Source organism: Brachyhypopomus gauderio, unplaced genomic scaffold, assembly GCF_052324685.1.
Source record: "Brachyhypopomus gauderio isolate BG-103 unplaced genomic scaffold, BGAUD_0.2 sc49, whole genome shotgun sequence".
NCBI lineage: Eukaryota > Metazoa > Chordata > Actinopteri > Gymnotiformes > Hypopomidae > Brachyhypopomus > Brachyhypopomus gauderio.
In genome coordinates this window covers 997,363-1,016,863 of record NW_027506874.1, presented here as the reverse complement: position 1 = coordinate 1,016,863, position 19,501 = coordinate 997,363, and the positions used below count along the sequence as shown (strand labels likewise).

General features: G+C 44.1%; 1 protein-coding gene across 1 annotated transcript; it reads left to right on the top strand.

The window, feature by feature from the left end:
- Positions 1-322: 322 nt before the first annotated feature.
- LOC143487655 (uncharacterized protein F54H12.2-like) lies at positions 323-1,615 on the top strand. Its single transcript, XM_076986708.1, has one exon. The coding sequence runs from the start codon at positions 323-325 to the stop codon at positions 1,613-1,615; it is 1,293 nt and encodes a 430-aa protein (XP_076842823.1).
- Positions 1,616-19,501: the final 17,886 nt, after the last annotated feature.

Below are 19,501 nucleotides of genomic sequence, written 5' to 3'. Positions count from 1 at the left end.
AGGATGGCGGTTCCCCTTATCAAAAGAGGATTCTCTATAGCAACGCCTCATTTAAAAACCGCCGCGAAAGGGATAGTAGGCGACGTGATTAGCAACTTTGTGGCCAAGAAGCAAGAGGGATCAGGACTCGCAGCCATTGCCCGCAGGAACGCTAGGTGTCCTCCCGGAAGACGCCTCACGTCATCGTATAAAAAACGCGACGTCGTCGCGAGTAAGGTCAAAGTGAAGAAAAAAACCAAACGAAGAAGCGGTAAACGATCTTCCTCCGATAACAAAAGAAAGCTGAACATCTTCTAGAACAGCTATGGCCTTTCTGCATAGTATGTCGGCCGAATGCGCCAAAACAGAATTGGATATCTTTACTCTGCCTTACACTCAAACGAGTATCGAAAAGTACGCGTACGTGGAAATACCGCCGCTTTCATCCGTTGCTGACGGAGGGGCGCCGATAGATTTTTACGTAGCGGGTAATAGCGACGATTACCTGGATCTCAACAACACTTTTTTATACCTAAGATGTAAAATCACAAACCCTGACGGAACCGACATAGCCGCCGACGCAAAGGTCGGCGTCGTGAACTACCCGATAGCCTCCCTTTTTTCACAAGTGGACGTTATGCTAGGAGACCGCCTCATCAGTCAGTCGAGTAATACGTACCCTTACAGAGCCGTCATGGAATGCCTCATGAATTACAGCAAGGACACGCTGGAGACTCAGTTTTCAAGCGGTATGTTTTACAAGGACACGGCGGGGCATATGGACGCTACGGACCCGGCGGCCCGGAACATGGGTCTCAGAAGCAGAGCCGCGTTGAGCGGTGAAAGTAGACCCTTTGATCTGATCGGATACATTCACTCCGATATATTTTTTCAGGATAAATTTTTACTGAACGGAGTCGATCTGAAAATTAAATTTGTAAGGAGTAAAGACGAGTTCTGTCTGATGAAAGAAGGACAGACGGACTACGTTATAAAAATACTAACGGCTTCTCTTTTTGTGAAAAAAGTCACCGTGTCTCCCTCGGTGAAGTTGGGCCACGCGCAGGCGCTTCTGAACGCCACGGCCAAGTACCCCGTGGAAAGGGTGTGCATGAAGACTTTCAGTTTACCCGCGGGGAGCCGCGTATGCACCCAAGAAAATCTGTTCCTGGGCCCTCTTCCAAAAACCGTCGTTATAGGAATGGTGGATAACGACGCATACGTAGGAGCCTACAATAAAAACCCCTTTAATTTCAAACACTACGACACAGAGTTTATCGCTCTCTACGTGGACGGAACCCAACATCCTGCTAAGCCTTTTCAACCGAATTTTCAAGCCGGTAACGCCGTTCGTGAATATCACTCGCTAATTCTGGCTTCGGGAAAACACCTTAAAGATCAAGCTCTTTCCATCGGTCGTCAAGAGTACGTAGGAGGCTATACATTGCTGGCTTTCAATCTATCACCCGACGATGAAGGAGGGCAGCATCTGTCGCTGATAAAGTCCGGAAATATGAGAATGGAACTCTGGTTTAAAAATCCTCTGCCGAGGACCATAAATCTCGTTATTTACGCGACGTTTGATACCATACTGCAAATAAATAACCACCGTAACGTGCTCATCGACTACCAATAAAAAAAAAAAACGCATGGACACCGGAGAACTTACAGAGGTGATGAGAACCTGCCGCGCTTTGGAGAAAGTCTTTTCGGGAGTGGTTCCTTGCGACCGGCTACCTAGCGTTAAGCTGAAACGCTTTCCCGCTATGTTTGTCGTAAACACGCACCCCAGTCATATGCCCGGGGAGCACTGGTTGGCCCTGTGTCTGAACGACGAAAGGTCCGGAGAATTTTTTGATTCTTACGGTAACCCTCCAGACTACGAACTCTTTCCTAAATCTATTTATTCGTTTATGAAAAAGAACTGCAAAGAAATAAGACATAACTCAATACAGGTTCAGAGCTATGATTCCGTTTGCTGCGGCCCTCACTGCGTTTTCTTTTTATGTCAAAGGGCTAAAGGAAGATCGTTTAATCAAGTTATATCTAATTATAAGGACGATGTAAAAATCAACGATAAAATGGTTGTAACTTTTGTCAAAGAAATGTATACTAGACTAAATAAGAGATGTTCCGTTACTTGTAATCAGCGAGCGTGTTCCGGCGAAAAGTTTAAATGCTCTGTAAAAAATTAGACGTACGCCATTTTGTCTTTTTTGTATTTTTTATTAATAAGTTGTAATTACAATGAATAAATAAACGATACAACCATATATTGTTTTTATGTCCTTAATCAAACTTCACCCATGCCGAAGAGTTGAAAGTAGAATCAAAACTCGTTGAATCGGAACTCACGGGGAGGAAACTCGTCGAGTTTTTAATGGCCGACACTTTTTGACGTACGGAGTCGTTAGGAATGGTCGAATACGGCACATTTAGTTTAGCTACCGTGTGTAGTATTTCATTCCAGCCTAGGGGGCGTCTGTCGTCGGATATCTTGTGGGTAACCGTGAGGTTTTTAATCAGGTCCAGCATGTGAGAACCTTTAATCGTTTTTCCTTGGAAAATAAGCTCTCCCTCATCATTCCACGATGCCGTGTGACCCGATTTAGCTATTTTGTCCAAAATGTAGGAGGCGTTTTTTCTGGCTCTTGCCGGAACGTTTTCGATAATCTCTTTTACCATCTCGTCCTCGGTCACGCGTATATCTACCGGTTGATCCGGTATCTGGTTGATCGGTTCCTTGGGGAGGGATAGGGTTAATCGCGCCGTTTCTTCTTCGTCTCTTTTAACGACGTTTAAAAATCTTTGCAAAGCCGCGGAGTAAAGTTTAGCCTTGTCGTAGGGATTCACGTCCGTCCTAGATAAAATGTGACGCATAACCGCGTCTAAATCATTTTCCACGGTCCGTCTTATATTTTCCTGACCCGTAGCCGCATTTTTAAACATATCTATTTGATGTTGAGGAACCAAATACATCTTCTCCGCAGTCTCCATTATCCTTTGCCCGACAGCAGGTTGCTTATAAAGGGCACGGCTACGCTGAGCAGAGGGAGAAGGAAACCTCCGTGCTGGTTAATAGCTTTTCTCTTTGTAGCTACAGAAGCTCTTTTATTCGCAAAAAGTTTTATCCACTTTTTCTGTCTTTTCAAAACACGGTACTGTTTAGCGGTCAGAGGAATGTTCCCGCAGAGCAGATTAAAAGCCAATTCGCATATAGAAAGTATGAGTTCCGGCGAAGCCTCGTGTAATATAACCTTCCTACGTCGGGGTTGTGACTTATATAAGGTTTTCAACGCGTGGAGGTTTGTCTTTAGTCGAGCCGACATTTTCTTGTTATTTGAATGCCGATGTTATTTGAATTTTTTTTTCTTCTTGGGGACGTACACGACGGGGTTCTCCCAGGAAAACGCGCTTGACCTAAGACGTAGCTCTTCTGGCGTTTGAGCTTTCAAGTCTACTAATAAATAGCCGTAAGGTTTAGAGGTGGCGTCTTGAAAGCACTCTATAAAGTATTTTGAGTTTCCGGGGTACATTTGGCGCGCCAGTACGCTGATCTGCGACTTGTCTCTGGGATTTTTAAATAAAATCATGTAGTTTGCGTTCAGGTTGATGGTTCTACTAGTCTTACCTTGAAAGAAAAGATTTTGCACCAAATACAAAACGCTCAAGTTTCTGTGATGCGTGTATTTTGTAAATGCTTTTTCAATCTCGTCGTTTTTGCTGGCATCGTTCATGAGATCATCCAAAATGAGAAGGTTAGTCCTATCTATAGGAAACAGTTGGTCATCGCACAGAGACTCGGGTATTCCTTGAACAAAGCGAACATTTATTTTGTTCGTCAAATCGTCGTACAGAGGTTGCCAACATGTATAACACCACACTATATTATCGGGAGCTTTAGACATTGTTTCATTACATTTTTCCAACAACTTTTTAATAAAAAAAGATTTTCCACAGTTACTGGGTCCACACACTATACATGAGAACGGTAGCTGAAACCTAGCATCAAAATGCACCACAGACATTTTTTAAAAAGTAACAAAAATTTCAAAATAAATAAATAAATAAAAATGTTAAAGCTTAATACCCGTAGGGCAGAGTCCTGAAATCGGGCAGCAATATGCGCTTATCGTACACGATCCTGAACCTTTTCTGTTGTGTTTTGTTTTTTAGGAGGAAGCCTATTTTATCCCTGACAATCATGTTGCGGGACGTCATTATCTCTCTAGAAAGGGAGGGGTTTTTAACGTGTTCGTCGACCAGTTCCGTCAAAGATTTCAAGTTGACTAGTTTATCGTTGGTGTAATTTAGCGTGAGCCCCTTAACCTTCATAACGTTCTCACCCTTTAATGTACGGAAACCGTACGTTTTTGGCCCTCCGCTGACAAACTCTACAATGCTATCGCCTTCAGAGAGCTCACTGGTGAGTCCCCCCAAATAATCGCTCAACGGCGGCATCCAATCTCCGTCGCGGGAGACAAACACAGCAGAATCCGTGTCTGTGTAAAGAACCCTTTTTTGCAATTTGTCCATGAGTTCGTAAAGCTCCAGTCTGGCGTAGGCGGTCGTGAAAACGCCTATGAAGACGTTTGAGACGCCGGGATCCAAGCATCTGACGTCGGCCTGTCGCCACTGCACAAGCGCTACATCGTCGTTCAAGAACGACAAGTCCCTGACTTTGATGCTCGCCGAAAACATAAACTTTAAAAAAATTTCAGGCTGCATGATCAGAGTTGTGTTCAGTCTGTCGGGCCTCTGACACATTTTTCCCCAGAGAGAATTTAGAGCTAGTTTAGCCACAGATCTCTTGACGGGGTTGTGCGTTATTTTCCCCACGTCCAGACGAATTCCTTCGCGTTCCTCGTACCCTTTCACATATTCCTTTTCGTCCGCCACACATTTAACCCAGGAGGGGTACCCGCTGCTCTCCTGTTTAGTTTTCAAAAACATTTTAATGTAATCCGCAAACAGGGTGTCGGAGCGTTGGGGGAAATGCCAGACTTCAAAGATTTTCAGCACCACGTAACCTTTTTCGACGGCTTTGATCACTTCTAGAGTGCACCAAGTACCCGTCAGGGCTCTTTCGTTGTCGCTATGCTCGCACTTTGTTAGCCATTGTAGCACGCAGGTTCTACAGAGAGGGAAGGTGAGCTTGCCGTTTACTCTGTAGGGCAGAACAGGTGCCCACAAGCCTCTGGGGGGCAGAACTTTGACTCTGACTATACCGAAATATTGATCTATCGGCAGGAAGTCCTTGAATACGACCACGGGGTGTCCGAGGGGGTAGGTCTTTGTTTTGTTGACGAACGGGTAGAGAGATGTGAAGTCGTAGTAATCGATCCTCTCCCCGGGTTGAGCCACGTAGTGTAGATTTAACGCGTTGGTTCTACCCCCAAACAAAGCGTCACGGGGGTTTAGCCTTTCTGGAAAGTCAAAAGATTTCAGAAAGCTTTTCACATTCTCGTCTGCCTTTTTCATCTCGCTCCACTCGTGTTCCCATATCACGGTCATGCGCAGATCGTAAGTGTGCTTCAAGTATTGAATTCTCGTCTTCGTTCTCTCGAGTAGACTCCCGTACGTCGCCCCTTGGGTCAGAGGGTGTTGCTCGTGCGAAGCGAAGCATTTATCACAGCCGTGATAAAAACAACCTAAAAACTCGTACGCTCTCCGCACGCCTTTGTGCTCGCTGTATCCGTCCACAGAGTATTTGCCGAATTTGACCTCCCCACCGTTCAGAGCGTGCTGAATTTTTATCTTCCGCTTTTGCACCACATACTCCAACCATTGGATAGAAGAAGACGAAAAAGATTTCTGTCCGCTGACGTAATGATCCAACTGAGGAACGGCCAGAGTGTTTGGAGAAAGAAACTTTGTTCTAAAGATTTTCATGCACACGCTGGCTATGGTGATGCAGCTGAAGGGGTCGACTTCCGTGCTTTCCAAGATCTCTTCCCTGAATATCAGACAGGCTCGCCTCAAAATCTTTACGTCGTTCTTACAGTACTTTGCCATCTCTTTCTTGAATAGAAAGATTCCTCCTTTGACCTCGTCGTACCATCGGAAGAAAACACAGAATCTTGCTGCCTTGTGCTACAATGTCAGGAGCTACCCCTTCTTTCACCAGATAGTTAAGCATGAGATAGGAATCGTATCCTCTAGCGTTGTGCGCTATGAAAATATAGTTGCTGTACGCGGGGGTGCGGAATTTCGCAAAGAATTTTTTGATGCAGTCTTCCCCGGACCACGTCCACGTTTCTCCTTTAAAATCCATGCAGCATAAAAAATTTGCAACGTGCACACCCGTTGCTTGATGGCATTCCAGATCGTAGAAGATGAGTTTGTTGCTCCGCTTTTCTTTCTCTAGAGGTTCGATAAAGCACCGATGATTAAACAAATCATCCAACTTTTCCCCGCAGAGACGGCAGCTTGGAACGGCGCATTTATGTTGCTTCTGCTCCGCAAATGATGTTTTAACCACCGTGTTACATTGTGCGCAATAGAAAGCTCGTTCGCATAATGTGTACGTAATGTTTTCATTATTCTTTTTTGGCTCCTTGTGTTTGTCATGACAGTACTGAGATCTGCACAGTCTTAGACAGTCGGGGCATTGCGTAGGCTTCTTCTGTTTGTGTTTGTGACATTCGGAATCATTACAGATGTTGCACGCGTATTTACAAGTATGATTCCTGGGGTCCTTGTAAGTAGCGTAGCAGTAATTGCAGAAGTAATCTGCGCCTAGAAGTCCCTTTATGTTTTTTACACCGTAGTAGTGGTTATCGTGTAAAAATAAGAATAATGTCAGATCATTTGGGATTTCAGAGGTTTGAAAAAAGGAATATCCTTTTTTGGAGGAGGTGCGGTGCAAGACTACAATTTTACACTTGAGATGACTCTCAAATCGATGCACGTCCGCAAACCCGACCTTATCGTGGGGGCTTAGTCCCGCATCTCTCTGTAACTGCTCAGCTATCCTGCGTATCTCAAAACGACTCCTCCCAGGATTCAGCAGCTGTGTGATGCACAGGGCAAAACACAAATTATTACCCTCGTTTTGAAAATCGTATAAATGTCTGAGTTTTTTTCTTACAACTTCGGAAAGGAGGAGGCCTGATAATTTTCTCTTCCCACCTCCCCTCGGAGCGTGTACTAATTGAATCACCAAATCAACGGCGTCGCTCGTCAAGACTTCAAGGTTGCTCTGAATGGCTTTCTCGAGAAGTGATAGAAAGGATTCTAACGCCACTCCCTCAGGGGTCACTTCAATAGGTTCTGAAATGTTTAGATTAGGGCCATGAATTTGAAAAATCATGACGTCGTTCGGTTCTACGGATTCGCGAGCAACCTCTACCATATCATCTATAATTCCCGAAACATGGTTGTGAAAATCAGAGAAACTGTTTATGTCCTCTAATGAGGAGAAATTCGCTCTTCTTCTAATTTCTGTGTTGTTAAACGTTTCTCTCTTTTTTATTGTAATATTTGGGTCCGTAGCTGTTCCACGACCGACTTGGTCGGTTTCAATATTGATCACGGGGTGAGAATAATCTGGTCTCCCCTCATCAATTTCAATCGGTGCGTTATTTTGATTATGGTTAATTAAATCTGTAAGACATCGGTCTAATTCGTGGAGACAATCGTATTGTTGTTGTTGTTCTGGTTGTACATTCTCGGGTTGGGCTTCGGGGGTTTCAACACCGTAATCGGTAGGTATTGCCAAACGTTCATTCAGATATTGTACTGTTTGAAAAACGTGAGGGGTTACTACATCCTGTAGTCCCTCATTTAACGCTGTAAGACATCGTTCTAGTTCATGGAAACAATCGTGTTGTTGTTCTGATTGTGTAATCTCCGGTCGGGCTTCGGGGGTTTCAACACCGAAATCCATAGGTATTGCCAAACGTTCATTCAGAGATTGTACTGTTTGAAACACGTGAGGGGTTACTACATCCTGTAGTCCCTCATTTAACGCCGTAAGACATCGTTCTAGTTCATGGAAACAATCGTGTTGTTGTTCTGATTGTGTAATCTCCGGTCGGGCTTCGGGGGTTTCAACACCGTAATCGGTAGGTATTGCCAAACGTTCATTCAGATATTGTACTGTTTGAAAAACGTGAGGGGTTACTACATCCTGTAGTCCCTCATTTAACGCTGTAAGACATCGTTCTAGTTCATGGAAACAATCGTGTTGTTGTTCTGATTGTGTAATCTCCGGTCGGGCTTCGGGGGTTTCAACACCGAAATCCATAGGTATTGCCAAACGTTCATTCAGAGATTGTACTGTTTGAAACACGTGAGGGGTTACTACATCCTGTAGTCCCTCATTTAACGCCGTAAGACATCGTTCTAGTTCATGGAAACAATCGTGTTGTTGTTCTGATTGTGTAATCTCCGGTCGGGCTTCGGGGGTTTCAACACCGTAATCGGTAGGTATTGCCAAACGTTCATTCAGAGATTGTACTGATTGAAAAACGTGAGGGTTCATCGTATCCTCATGCAGGTTGTCATTTATTTCTGTAAGACAATAAATTAACTCGTGTAAATCATAAATGCTTTATTAGACACGTTGGTTATATATCATGTCGTTATGGTTCATGAGTGAACTCGTGTAAATGCTTTATTAGACACATTGGTTCATGAAAGGGCCTCTCTGAAATTAAAAACGGTTTCGCTCATTAACAAATTAACGGAGCTTAACATTGCGAGCGAAGCCGAAATCACTTGGCTCTGCGTACCGTGGATACGAGCGACTTTCAGACGTTCAGCGATTACAACCGCGTCTTTGGCCCTTCGAATGAGATCAGCCATCATGAGATCCTCCTCCTCCTCCTCCACATATTGATTCGGCTCATGCTCCTGAAGTTGACCCGCCCCGTCTTCCTGATTTGAAGTCGCGCTGGCGGCTAAAGTACAGATGAGAAAACAATCTTACTATCGATTTGTGAAATCATTTAATTTCATGTCTGGTAAAACATTTAAAAAATAAAATAATATAAAAAATAAATAAAAAAACTTACGTGACGGAGGAGGTCCTCCGGGTTGTGAAGCATGTTCCTCACTGTCGAAACGCAACGAACTCGCTTCAGACAACGTTTCCCAGGCATTCGGAACCTGTTGAGTAATTATTGGAGGGGATTCTAATGCTGGAGTAGGCTCCCAGTCATTCATCGCTTGATTAATGATGTCATCATCTTTGAAAACACAAGATTGAATAATTTAGTCCAATGAGAATAATAATGATTCAAAATAATAATAATAATAATACTAATAAAAAATTAATAAATACCCGGAGAACCACGAAAAGGGTGTACAATCGCTATATGTTCGACGTCAAGATCCGTATATAATGAAATCTCTTGGTATTCAAATTCATCATCTAGATATTATGAACAATAGACATATTAATTTGGTAGAAAATGATCTGAAAAAAATCCTTATATAAGTTATATAGGATAACTAATGGAAGTTTTCTGTGAAAACTGAGATTCATTCAGAAATCATTACATTACATGCCCGCTAGATGGCGGTGTAGGATAACTAATGGAAGTTTTCTGTGAAACCTGAGATTCATTACATTACATGTCCGTTAGATGGCAGTGTAGGATAACTAATGGAAGTTTTCTGTGAAAAACCAAGGTTCATTCAGTATGGTCTTATAATGCAGGGAAGACAGTTTTAAATGTAACGTTCAAACAATATGCAATTATGACGACTTATGATGTTATCTTACTATACATATTATTGTGTTAACTCAATATACATATTATAATGTTAACTTATTATTCAACAGTTGTGAAATATAGTATAAATGTTTAATATTACATTAAAGGTTTAGCAACGTTTTATTACTTTCATAATAATACTGTAGTAATTTAATACATTCATAATAACTCTAAAGTCTTACCTCGTGTTTGAGAAGTGTTCATCTTGTGAAGACTCGCTCAGATGGGGTACTGGTCAGACTGAAACACCTAACTTCCTAGCCTCTTTTGTACATTTTCTCGGGGGGTGTGGGGGGAGATGTATTTTGTTATAATACAGTGTGTGTGTGTGTGTGTGTATGCAGGTGTATGGGATACCGATTATATGGTCTGTAATCACTGAATGGAGTTCATTCAGTGGAGAAAGTTGCCAAGGCCATACAGAGATTGTGAGCCTGAGACGCCGAGGACCCTCAGGAAATGAGTTTTAAAGATTCGACACATTTTAGAGTAGAGATAGAGGTTTAATTCAGCGTGTGTGTCTGAGACGTTGAGGCCTCCCTCTCTCTCAGGAAAAGGGAGCATACGGACAATCGCATACCGCAGTCGAATGCATGTTGACTCCTCAAGGAAACGTTCCCCCTCTCTCTCCTTAAATGCTCGCGCGCTAGACACGCACCCCGGATTGGTCTGTTGAGAATGCCTCCTCATTGGTTCATCAGAGTTTTGTTTGAAGTTACTCAAAGTAAGCATATTTGTGTGCGCATGCGCGGCTCTGTGCTACTAGGGATGTGTGTGTGTGTGTGTGTGTATGTGTGTGACTAAGGGCGCGTGTGTGTATGTGTGTGTGTGACTGTGTGTGTGTGTGCGTGTGTGCAGATAACGGTTTCCCTACAGCGCTAGTCAAGGTCATGTGCGAGCGCATCAGTATGTGTGTGTGTGTGTGTCTTTAGCGTTGTTCTGTGTGGACTAGGGGTTTGTGTGTGTGTGTGTGCGTGTTTGTGTGTGTGTCGCAGGTGGCTAGGGTTACACAGCTCCGGAGAGTCGACATCAAAGAAGATCAAAATAATGTTTTAATTAAGCTTATCAAAACTTATCAAAACAAAATATCAAAGCATTGCTTTACACTTTGATCGTCTTGACATTGATTGATGTGATGACGTCACACGGTGGGGTGATGTAGGGGGGTGGGGGGTGGTGGGGGGGAGGGGCGGGTTCAACTAGAGGTCAACCTGTCACTTTGACATGAGGGGCCCTATATAAATATATCTTGTTGAACTAAGACATTTGGGTTAATGTCCAGTTAGAGTGGTTTCTTGTGGGATCTAGTAAAATGTAAATGGGGGTTTAACTGAGGTGTAATGACTCATTCTATCCTGTGATAGACAATTATTTAAACAACCAAAATGCATTTCTAATGCTGCTATTGCTAAGTGTAGACTTGAGCATCAGGAGCTGTCATCATGCAATAACTAACATCTCTAGTGGTTCTGAAGAATAGTGTTATGCAATTTATGCCAGACTTATTTGGCCAAGTCTGCCCAAAGTCTGAGAAAATGTGAATGGCAAACAGTTTCACTAGTTGTTGGACAAAGCTGGACTGCCAAACAGTGTTCCTAAAGTTAACAGCTCTTGCTATGCTGGTAGCGAAGAAGAGTGAGGGGTAAAAGGTAGTAAAAAGGTTAGGAGGTAACACCAGGTACACCCCCCTTAGTAAAGAACCTATTGCATTGAAAGTGCAGAAATGTGAGCGGAGATGATGCCAGGAACATCTCCCTTTAAAGGGTTAAGCTGGGCGTACACTGTACGATATTTTAAATCGTGTACTCGGCTCCAGCTCAAACTGTACGACTAAATCGCAGGGTTTAAAAGTTCACAGCTCACGATTCATATACTCACACTATATGACCCGACGCTCTCATGCGACCTGACTGCTCACACTGTACGTCCTTACACCACATATCGGACTCTTGTATCCGGAACTGCATCATAAAAACGGGAGAAGAAAAAGTATAAGAGCCCAGAAGTGGAGAGACGCTCACTTGAAATGTCCACAAAAAAAAACGTGATGCCTTGGCAATTTGTGCCATTCTGTGTTTAGAAACACCTAAAAAAAGGCGACGTGCATGGACAAAGAAATGGCTGAGCAGACGCGGGTTTTCACCTCATTCACTGAAAAAGTACCATTAACTTGTGTTTTATGATGTATATTTGCAACTAGCAATTATTGCTTTCTAATCAAACAATATTTCAATGATTTCATCAAAAAAGAAATTCACTCGCACATGCGCGCGCACACAGAGGATTTTACGTCCTCTTCTGCCGTTCGCGCATGCGCAGTGCGAGAGGTTGCGGAGAGTCGGCTCGTGGAGCTGCTTCAACAGTGCGATACTCTCACGAGGAGCGATTTGAATTTCAAACATGTTTGATATTCTTGCGACACTGTGATTTCTGATCGGGAGTTGGTCATGAGGTGTGAATCACTCCTCGTTTACCTGTGTAAACTATACGATGCACGACACGCGATGGAGCTGAGACTCGGCCCAATCGCAAAAATAGTCGCACGAGTGAAAAATCGGCTGAAAATGGGCCAAAAATCGCCCAGCTTTAGAGATCTGGAAACATAGCTAGATGTTTACAGGCTGAATGTTTACATGTAACTTCATATAATGTCAGTTCTGCTTCCCCCCTGGCTCAGGCTGGAGGTCCACTAACTGATCTTTATCTATGGCTGTCCCCCCTTCCATTGATTCTGCCTCTCTTTCCACCTCTTGGCTCTGTCCCTGTGGTGAGAGTAGTGAGAGGGGCCTGCAGAAAGAACAGTGTCTGAATTTACAGGGAAAGCATAGGGAGGATCTTGGAGCTCTTTGGAGTCTCCTCCAGGCATACTGGGCTGCACAACAATCTCCCAAACTGTCTGTGTGGTCTTTCTGATCTCACGCATCGACAGGTCACCCTGGCGTGCTAAAAGTGTGACATGGGTTCTCGCACAAGGGTGGAGGTTGTGCAAAAATAGGGATTTGAAGGTTCGGTCTTCTGTGAGACCTCGCACATTTCTTCCCTGGAAAAATGTTTGCTTCAAGCGATTAAAGTAATCTCTGGGATGCTCTGAACGCTTGTGCTTAATTTTAATGGCTGACATGAATGCTGACGCTTCATCAAAGAAAGGGGGATACTCCTCAGTGAGGGCTTTGCAAAGCTGAGTGTAACTGTCCCTAATGGAGAACGGCTGTGACTCTATGAACATTTGAACAGATCTAGAGGTGGTTTTCCAAATTAGCTTCACTTTCTCTCGTTCTGTTGCATAAGGCAAGTCCGAGAGGCTACACTCAATTTCTTGGAGGTAGTCTTCAACATGGTAGTTTGAACTTGCTGGGTCAAATGGCTCCATGTCCTTGGCTAGTGAATCTAGCAGCTTTAACCGAGGGAAATGTTCATGGACATGTCTATTAGAATAGGAAGGTGGACCTTCACTATCCAAGTGGTGTAACTCTTGGTCAATAGGATGCCTACTGCCTCCTGTCTCTCTGTGCCTAGGTGGCAGTAATGAGTCTTTATGCATCTCAAGTTGGGAAATATCCGCATTTCTCCTTGAGGAAAAAGCTGTAGCATGTACGTCACTGTGCCAGCCTGTGCGTGGGTCAGTGGAATGATGCTCAGCGTTTAAGTAAGGCTTCCTAGCTGCTGTACCTGACGGGATGTCCCTGGTCTGGACATCATGCAGAGAATAAGGAGGGCCAAAAGACATAGCAGGATTAGTATTACTCTTTTTGTTACTCAAGAGTAAGGGGGCAGAAGCTAGGGACGAGTAAGAGGGCTCTGCTGACTCGTAGCAAGAGGATGCAGACGGGGCATCTGCTCTAGGAGGGTGATTCTCCACAGAAGCTTCACTCTGAGCTTCAGAAGCTGAATATGATCCATATATCATATGGATACTCTGAGGAAGAACTAGTTACATCTAATCTAAGACTCATGGGGAGTGGAGCCGGGGCCTTAGGATGTACAACAGGTGCATCATCACCTGTGGAATGCTGACCATGTTGGCTGTTGGTTACAGTACCTAGTGCAGGCCCGTAGCCAGGGAGGATCGGAAGGTTCGTTCGATCCCCCCCGTACACACATGCCCCCTCAAGATAGGTAGGCTATTCAACGAATGAATTGTTAATCTCCGGTGGATATACAGACAAACAAATAAGGACAGCAACAACAGACTCACAACAAACTTATAACAGTGTTGCCAACTCCCACGCAATGAGCGTGAGACACTCGCATTTGACTGTCTTCACACGCCATACATCCGATTTCTCACGCTGAAAAAATCTAGTTTATTTATCTCCGATCTACATCTATGATTCAATGAGTTACTAGTTCGCTCTGGCGCCAACTACTGGCGATCGATCGCTTTAGACGCAACATAGAGGAAACATATGACATAACACCCCCCCCCCCCCCCCTCGCATCAAATCTCACTCCTAGTGATTTTGAAAAGTTGGCAACCATGCTTATAATGAATAAAATATGTGTAAATTAAAAGGTTTGAAGTGCGCTCGTGTATTTAGGGGGCATTGGAGTAGAGAGGCAAATGAAGTCCACTTTTGGGGGAAAAAGATCCCCCCCATCACAATGCTGGCTACGGGCCTGCTAGTGTAGAAGGTCTAGAGGTGCCAGAACTAGTTATAAGGAAATCCTGCGCTCTCGCACGGGCAAGCTCACTCTCCCTTTGGAGGCGGGCAGTTTCTGTTAAGCCTGTATGATGTTCACTTTCGGTGAGCACGTCATTCAGCGCGTGAGTGGTCAGTTGAAGGTTGTGGCGAAGGCTCTCAACCTCAGAACTGAGCTTAGCTGTGTCCTGTTTAAGAAGTCTATTTTCCTTGCGTAGTGCCTCTACTTCTAAGCGAGCCTGCTGCTGACATAGAAGGAACATTTTAAAAACTAGATCTGGAACGGTAGGGGTCTCCTCAAAGGAGTCCTTTAGAGGTTTGTCAACTTCCTTTCTACCTGGTTCAAGCATCTGAAGGAGCTGAACAACCAAAGATTGACAAGTATTCTGCTTTAGGAAAGCCATGGTTAGTCTAAGTGTACCTATAGACTAGTTCAAAAGGGACAAAATCAAATCAGCTTCAGTACAATCTGGCTTAGCTATTGTGCCAGGACCTTGTGTCTAGCAAGTGTGTACAGGTAAAAATGGTAATTACCTAAGTAGACAAGCCAAATTGAAACTGGGGGGAAAAAAGTTGTGCTAAAGGTGATTATGGTCTGAACTAACCACTAGCACACTGGACCAAAGACTGCAACAGTGAAGTTATACAAAGACAATGAAGTCTGATAACTGCTAAATAATTATCCCAATACTTCTGCAGTACAGGGGAAATCAGTGGGATGCCACACAAGTTAAAGCAACTGAGTTACTATGGAGTAATCAGAAATTAAATGAGTAAAATAAATATACTGATCTTCAGTTGATTGCTCGAAGAATGTGAATAGTAACCAAATGGTAAACAAATTGGAACAAGGTATCACCAAACTGTAGTTACCATGTATTAGCTTTCCTCTATAGGAAGACTTAGGAAGCGCTCTGGCGCCCTCTTCTGGTGAATTTGGAGATGGTCCTATTCTAATGGCTTGAAAGCCTGTGACATGAAAATATGGTTGATATCAAACAAATATGGTTGAGCCAGAAATCTCCCTCACGCAGGGGCACCAATTATGTAGGGGTTTCACCTACTAATCCTTTAAAGTAGATAGAATTTGTTTTACCTTAATTATTAATCAGTCTCATTAATTTAGAATCAGTCTCATATTCTAATTATACCAGAACCACAAGTTTAGTTATCAATTAAAGGTAATTAATGGTTTGGTATCTGAAGGATTTAACTATGAATTCTTTGGAGGTTTTGGCAACAACCACTTTTGAATGACATCAACACAGACAATTTGGTGAAAATAAATGATACATTTATTTAAAACCAACTATCCTAAAACAAACAGTATCAACAAGGATCAGTAAATTTACAGTGAAGACTCAGCATCTAGTGTGTGTGTGTGTGTGTGTGTAAAAAGGGGAGGAGTAAGTGCGCGCTTGGGCGCGTGTGAGGAGGCGGAGTTGTAGTCTCAGTTCTCCTATGGAGAACAAAGCAACTAAAATGGCGCCGACTTTAAACAGTAGAGCAGCGCGACTGTGTTAATGAGCTCAGCTGGTTTATTCCAACGTGGTCAGAACAAAGAGTAATGGAGCTGGCTTAATAACTAAACATTAATGTGGTGTGTCTGAGAATGGGGAAGACTACAAGTTGTCTATTAATCAGATAAATACAAGATGGTGGCACAGCAAAGAGAACTTTGTATATACAAATCTTGATGAAGATTATTAAACAATGTTGAACACAAAACACTGAGAAGGTTTTAGTTAAACTTAGATAACTATGCCCATTTATTAAACTATGCCCAGCGGTTAGACTCTCACGTGTTGAGGATTTTGGGTAGTGTCGTCGTCCTCCCTGAATTAGGAGGGAATTTCCACCACAGGCTCCTCGTTGATAAAAAGCGACGTCGTCCAGGTGTGCTGGGAATCGTCCTTCTGGATATGAAGTCCAGGAATGAGAGTCTCGTTCACGGTTTAACTACAGGGAATTGATCGCCTTTGTTTCAGTTCGTGTGGCCGCGTCATCAAGCTTGATCGAAGTAGTTCGGTGAATCTGTTGTCGCGGTAACGTTGATCAGTTGATGGTTAGATTACACCGTAACTCGGGCTCATTAATTAAGTAATACGACTTTCAGCTGTTAGTCGTACCAAAGTTCGTGTGTTCTCAAAGAAAACCGGAGAGAGAGAAATGGCGGAGCCTCTCTCTAATAGGTCTAACCTCGGTGTCAGTCAAACCAGAGAGAGAGAGAGAGATATTATGGAGCCTCTCTTTAATAGGTCTAACCTATGTGTCGGTCAAACCAGAGAGAGAGAGATGAATGGCTGTTCAGGGTATTTAAACACCTGAACTGTAGACACACCCTTACTTCCGTCAAAGCAAGCTTGTTCCATGTGTTGCCAGTGGTACTGCCACCTGCTGGTTTAGCATGGTACCTACACATAGCTGAGATCGCTGTACTCTGGTGGGATCTCCCGCTTTTTCCCAGCTTCAGGGCTCTCCACGGAGGTGGACTGGAGAGGCACGGCCTGTGGAATGTGCACCTTGGAGCACAGGGGGGTCCAGCCCACTATACAGTTCCTGTCACATGACGTGTGTGGGTTGTTTGTTTTGAGTCAGGGAAGGTCCAGGGTGATGGTGTAACACATGTTAGGTACAATGTTGAATGCTATGAGCTCAGAGTGCTGCACAACACTGAAGGTTGTGTGGGGGCAGCGGTGTGTGACCAGACCAGAGCCCACAGGTCCACCGTCTAGTACTGAGATCCGTCTCAATGGGCTCAGGGGAATGAGTCGCATGCCCAGCTCCTCCACCCACACCTCCATCTGCTCCTCCACCCTCTCCTCCACCTGCTCCTCCATCTGCTCCTCCATCTGCTCCTCCACACACTCCTCACTCATCATGTTGCCGGCGGCGCCTGAGTCCACTAGAGCAGAGACAGAGTGGGAGTGGCCACTATGTGAAACATGTAGATGGTGTTGTGAACAGATGTTGTGTTGGTTCAGCACTTACGTGGCCCCTCCCCCTCTCCCTCCGCGGGGGAGATGATGGAACAGGCGGACGGGCACCACCGATCTGCATTGGATCGCTGCCGCTTGTGGCGTTTTCTTCACCTAGCGGAGTGGTCTCACTACACGGCGTAGGAAGTGGGTGTGGCAGGGCACCGCGTTCATGTCCTGCTTACACGACAGTTCAGCTGAAAGTTCAGCTCTGAGTCCATAATAAATAAATGCGTTGATAAGGGCCGGGTTATTCTACCCGCCACCATAGTGTGAAAGTCCATGGTGCACTCTGTGGTGCTACACGACCCTTGTTTAAGCCACAGCAGCGACTGGCCACATACTCAGCCCTGACCAGGGTGGTTGAAGACCTCCTTAAACTCTGCAACAAACACAGTGTAGTTCTGTAGGAGAGGTGAGGAGGTTGAGTACAAGGCAGTCCACCAGGACTGGGCTCTTCAGGTCAGCAGCGAGATCATAAACGCTACCTGAGCCGGATGTGGCAACGCTGGCTGGTAAGCAAAGTATATTTCACACTGCACCACAAACCCCTCACACTGGTCCAGATCCGCAGAGTAATGATCTGAACAGGTGATGTAACTTCTGGACGGCGAGGGGCTCGTGGTGCTACCAGACCATAACGGCTCTCCTGGCCTATTATTATTATAATTAACAATTATTATAATCTTCTCTGGTGTCTTTAGTGTTCAGTACAGTCTGTTCTTGTTCCTGGTTAGTGGCTGCTCTGATCCAGAATGTGATAAATGTGCACAGTTCAATGATTGAGAACTGATATAAAATATTAAATACAATATTAAAACAGTAAACAAGAATGCAGTAATGTAATGTTGTAACGTATGAAAGACACGGAGAGGGATCCTGGTGCAAAAGCTCAATGTTTTATTTTGTGTAGGTGTAAGCGCGTGTCGCTGGGTTGCGGTAGTCGTTTCGGTCCGAGGTCGTAGGGGGTAAGCAGAGTCCGGGAGGTATCCGTGGGTCAGGCAGGAGAGGAGGTCTAGGGAACAAGCAGAGGTCAGTACACAGAAGGAGAATAGCCAGAGAATAACGCTCAGTAGTCAACATAGTCGGCAATACTTCGCGTCTAGGAAGTGGGACGAGAGTGATTAAATATGCCAGGAATGGTGATATGAAACAGCTGTACGAGGCGCAATCAGGTGACATTCCTGACAAATGTGAATATAATATACAGAATAATCATGTAGTAAACAGGGAAGTCAGTACTGATGAAAGGAGAGAGTGGGTCACCCTGTACTGTATTCTGGTGTACAGCATGTATATAACTCACAACCAATCAAGTTATGTATTCTTGTGCAATCTGATGTTATCTGGACCAATCATATTACATGAGAGTGTCAGGTGAAATGAGGGAACACAAACCATATTTGGTCAGGAGATGCAAATCTTAGAGACACAACCAGAAAATTGTATAAAGAATCTTCATTTTCACCTGTAGATTCACAGAGAACGTGTTACACACATGAGAAGAGTCTCTGGTTTCTTCACCAATTAGACACCAATTTTTTTCAGTCATGTTTCAATGTTGCGATCATAATTGTAAAAATAGGCATATTTTGGCCTCAATAGGCAAAAGGAAGCCCAAAAGGTCCTTTAGACCTAAAAGTGAAAAGAAGCTGTTTGGGTTTGGCCAGTGTGTGCTCTACAGATAGTGTGTGATGACATCTGCGTGTGTCAGAAAGGGAGACACAGAAATAGCACATCTGGCTAGGGCTGCATCTATGTGAACAATATAGGAAGGCCTATATTGTGTCTATACATGATTGGGCCTGTATATTACAGACAGAGAGAGATTGAGGGTGCCAGAGACTATGCTTTGTTAATTCACTCCTTGCACACCTTGCACGCCTAACATGACTGCCCGTGTATTCAAAGTATGAATGTAGTCTGCAAAGCCTGGCATTACATGACTGACATGACTGGCATGACTGACATAACTGATATGACTGAAATGACATCACTGGCATGATGAACAAAAGTAATATGACTGATATGACTGACATAACTGGAATGAGTGACATGACTGGCATGACTGTAATGACATGACTGATATGACTGACATGACTTATGTCTGACATGACTGGACTGACATGACTGATATGACTGGACTGAAATGACTGACATGACTGGACTGACATGACTGTTA

What these genes read in the sequence shown, in the direction of transcription:
- LOC143487655 (XM_076986708.1), top strand. Translation starts at nt 323, where the DNA reads ATGTCGGCCGAATGCGCCAAAACAGAATTGGATATCTTTACTCTGCCT.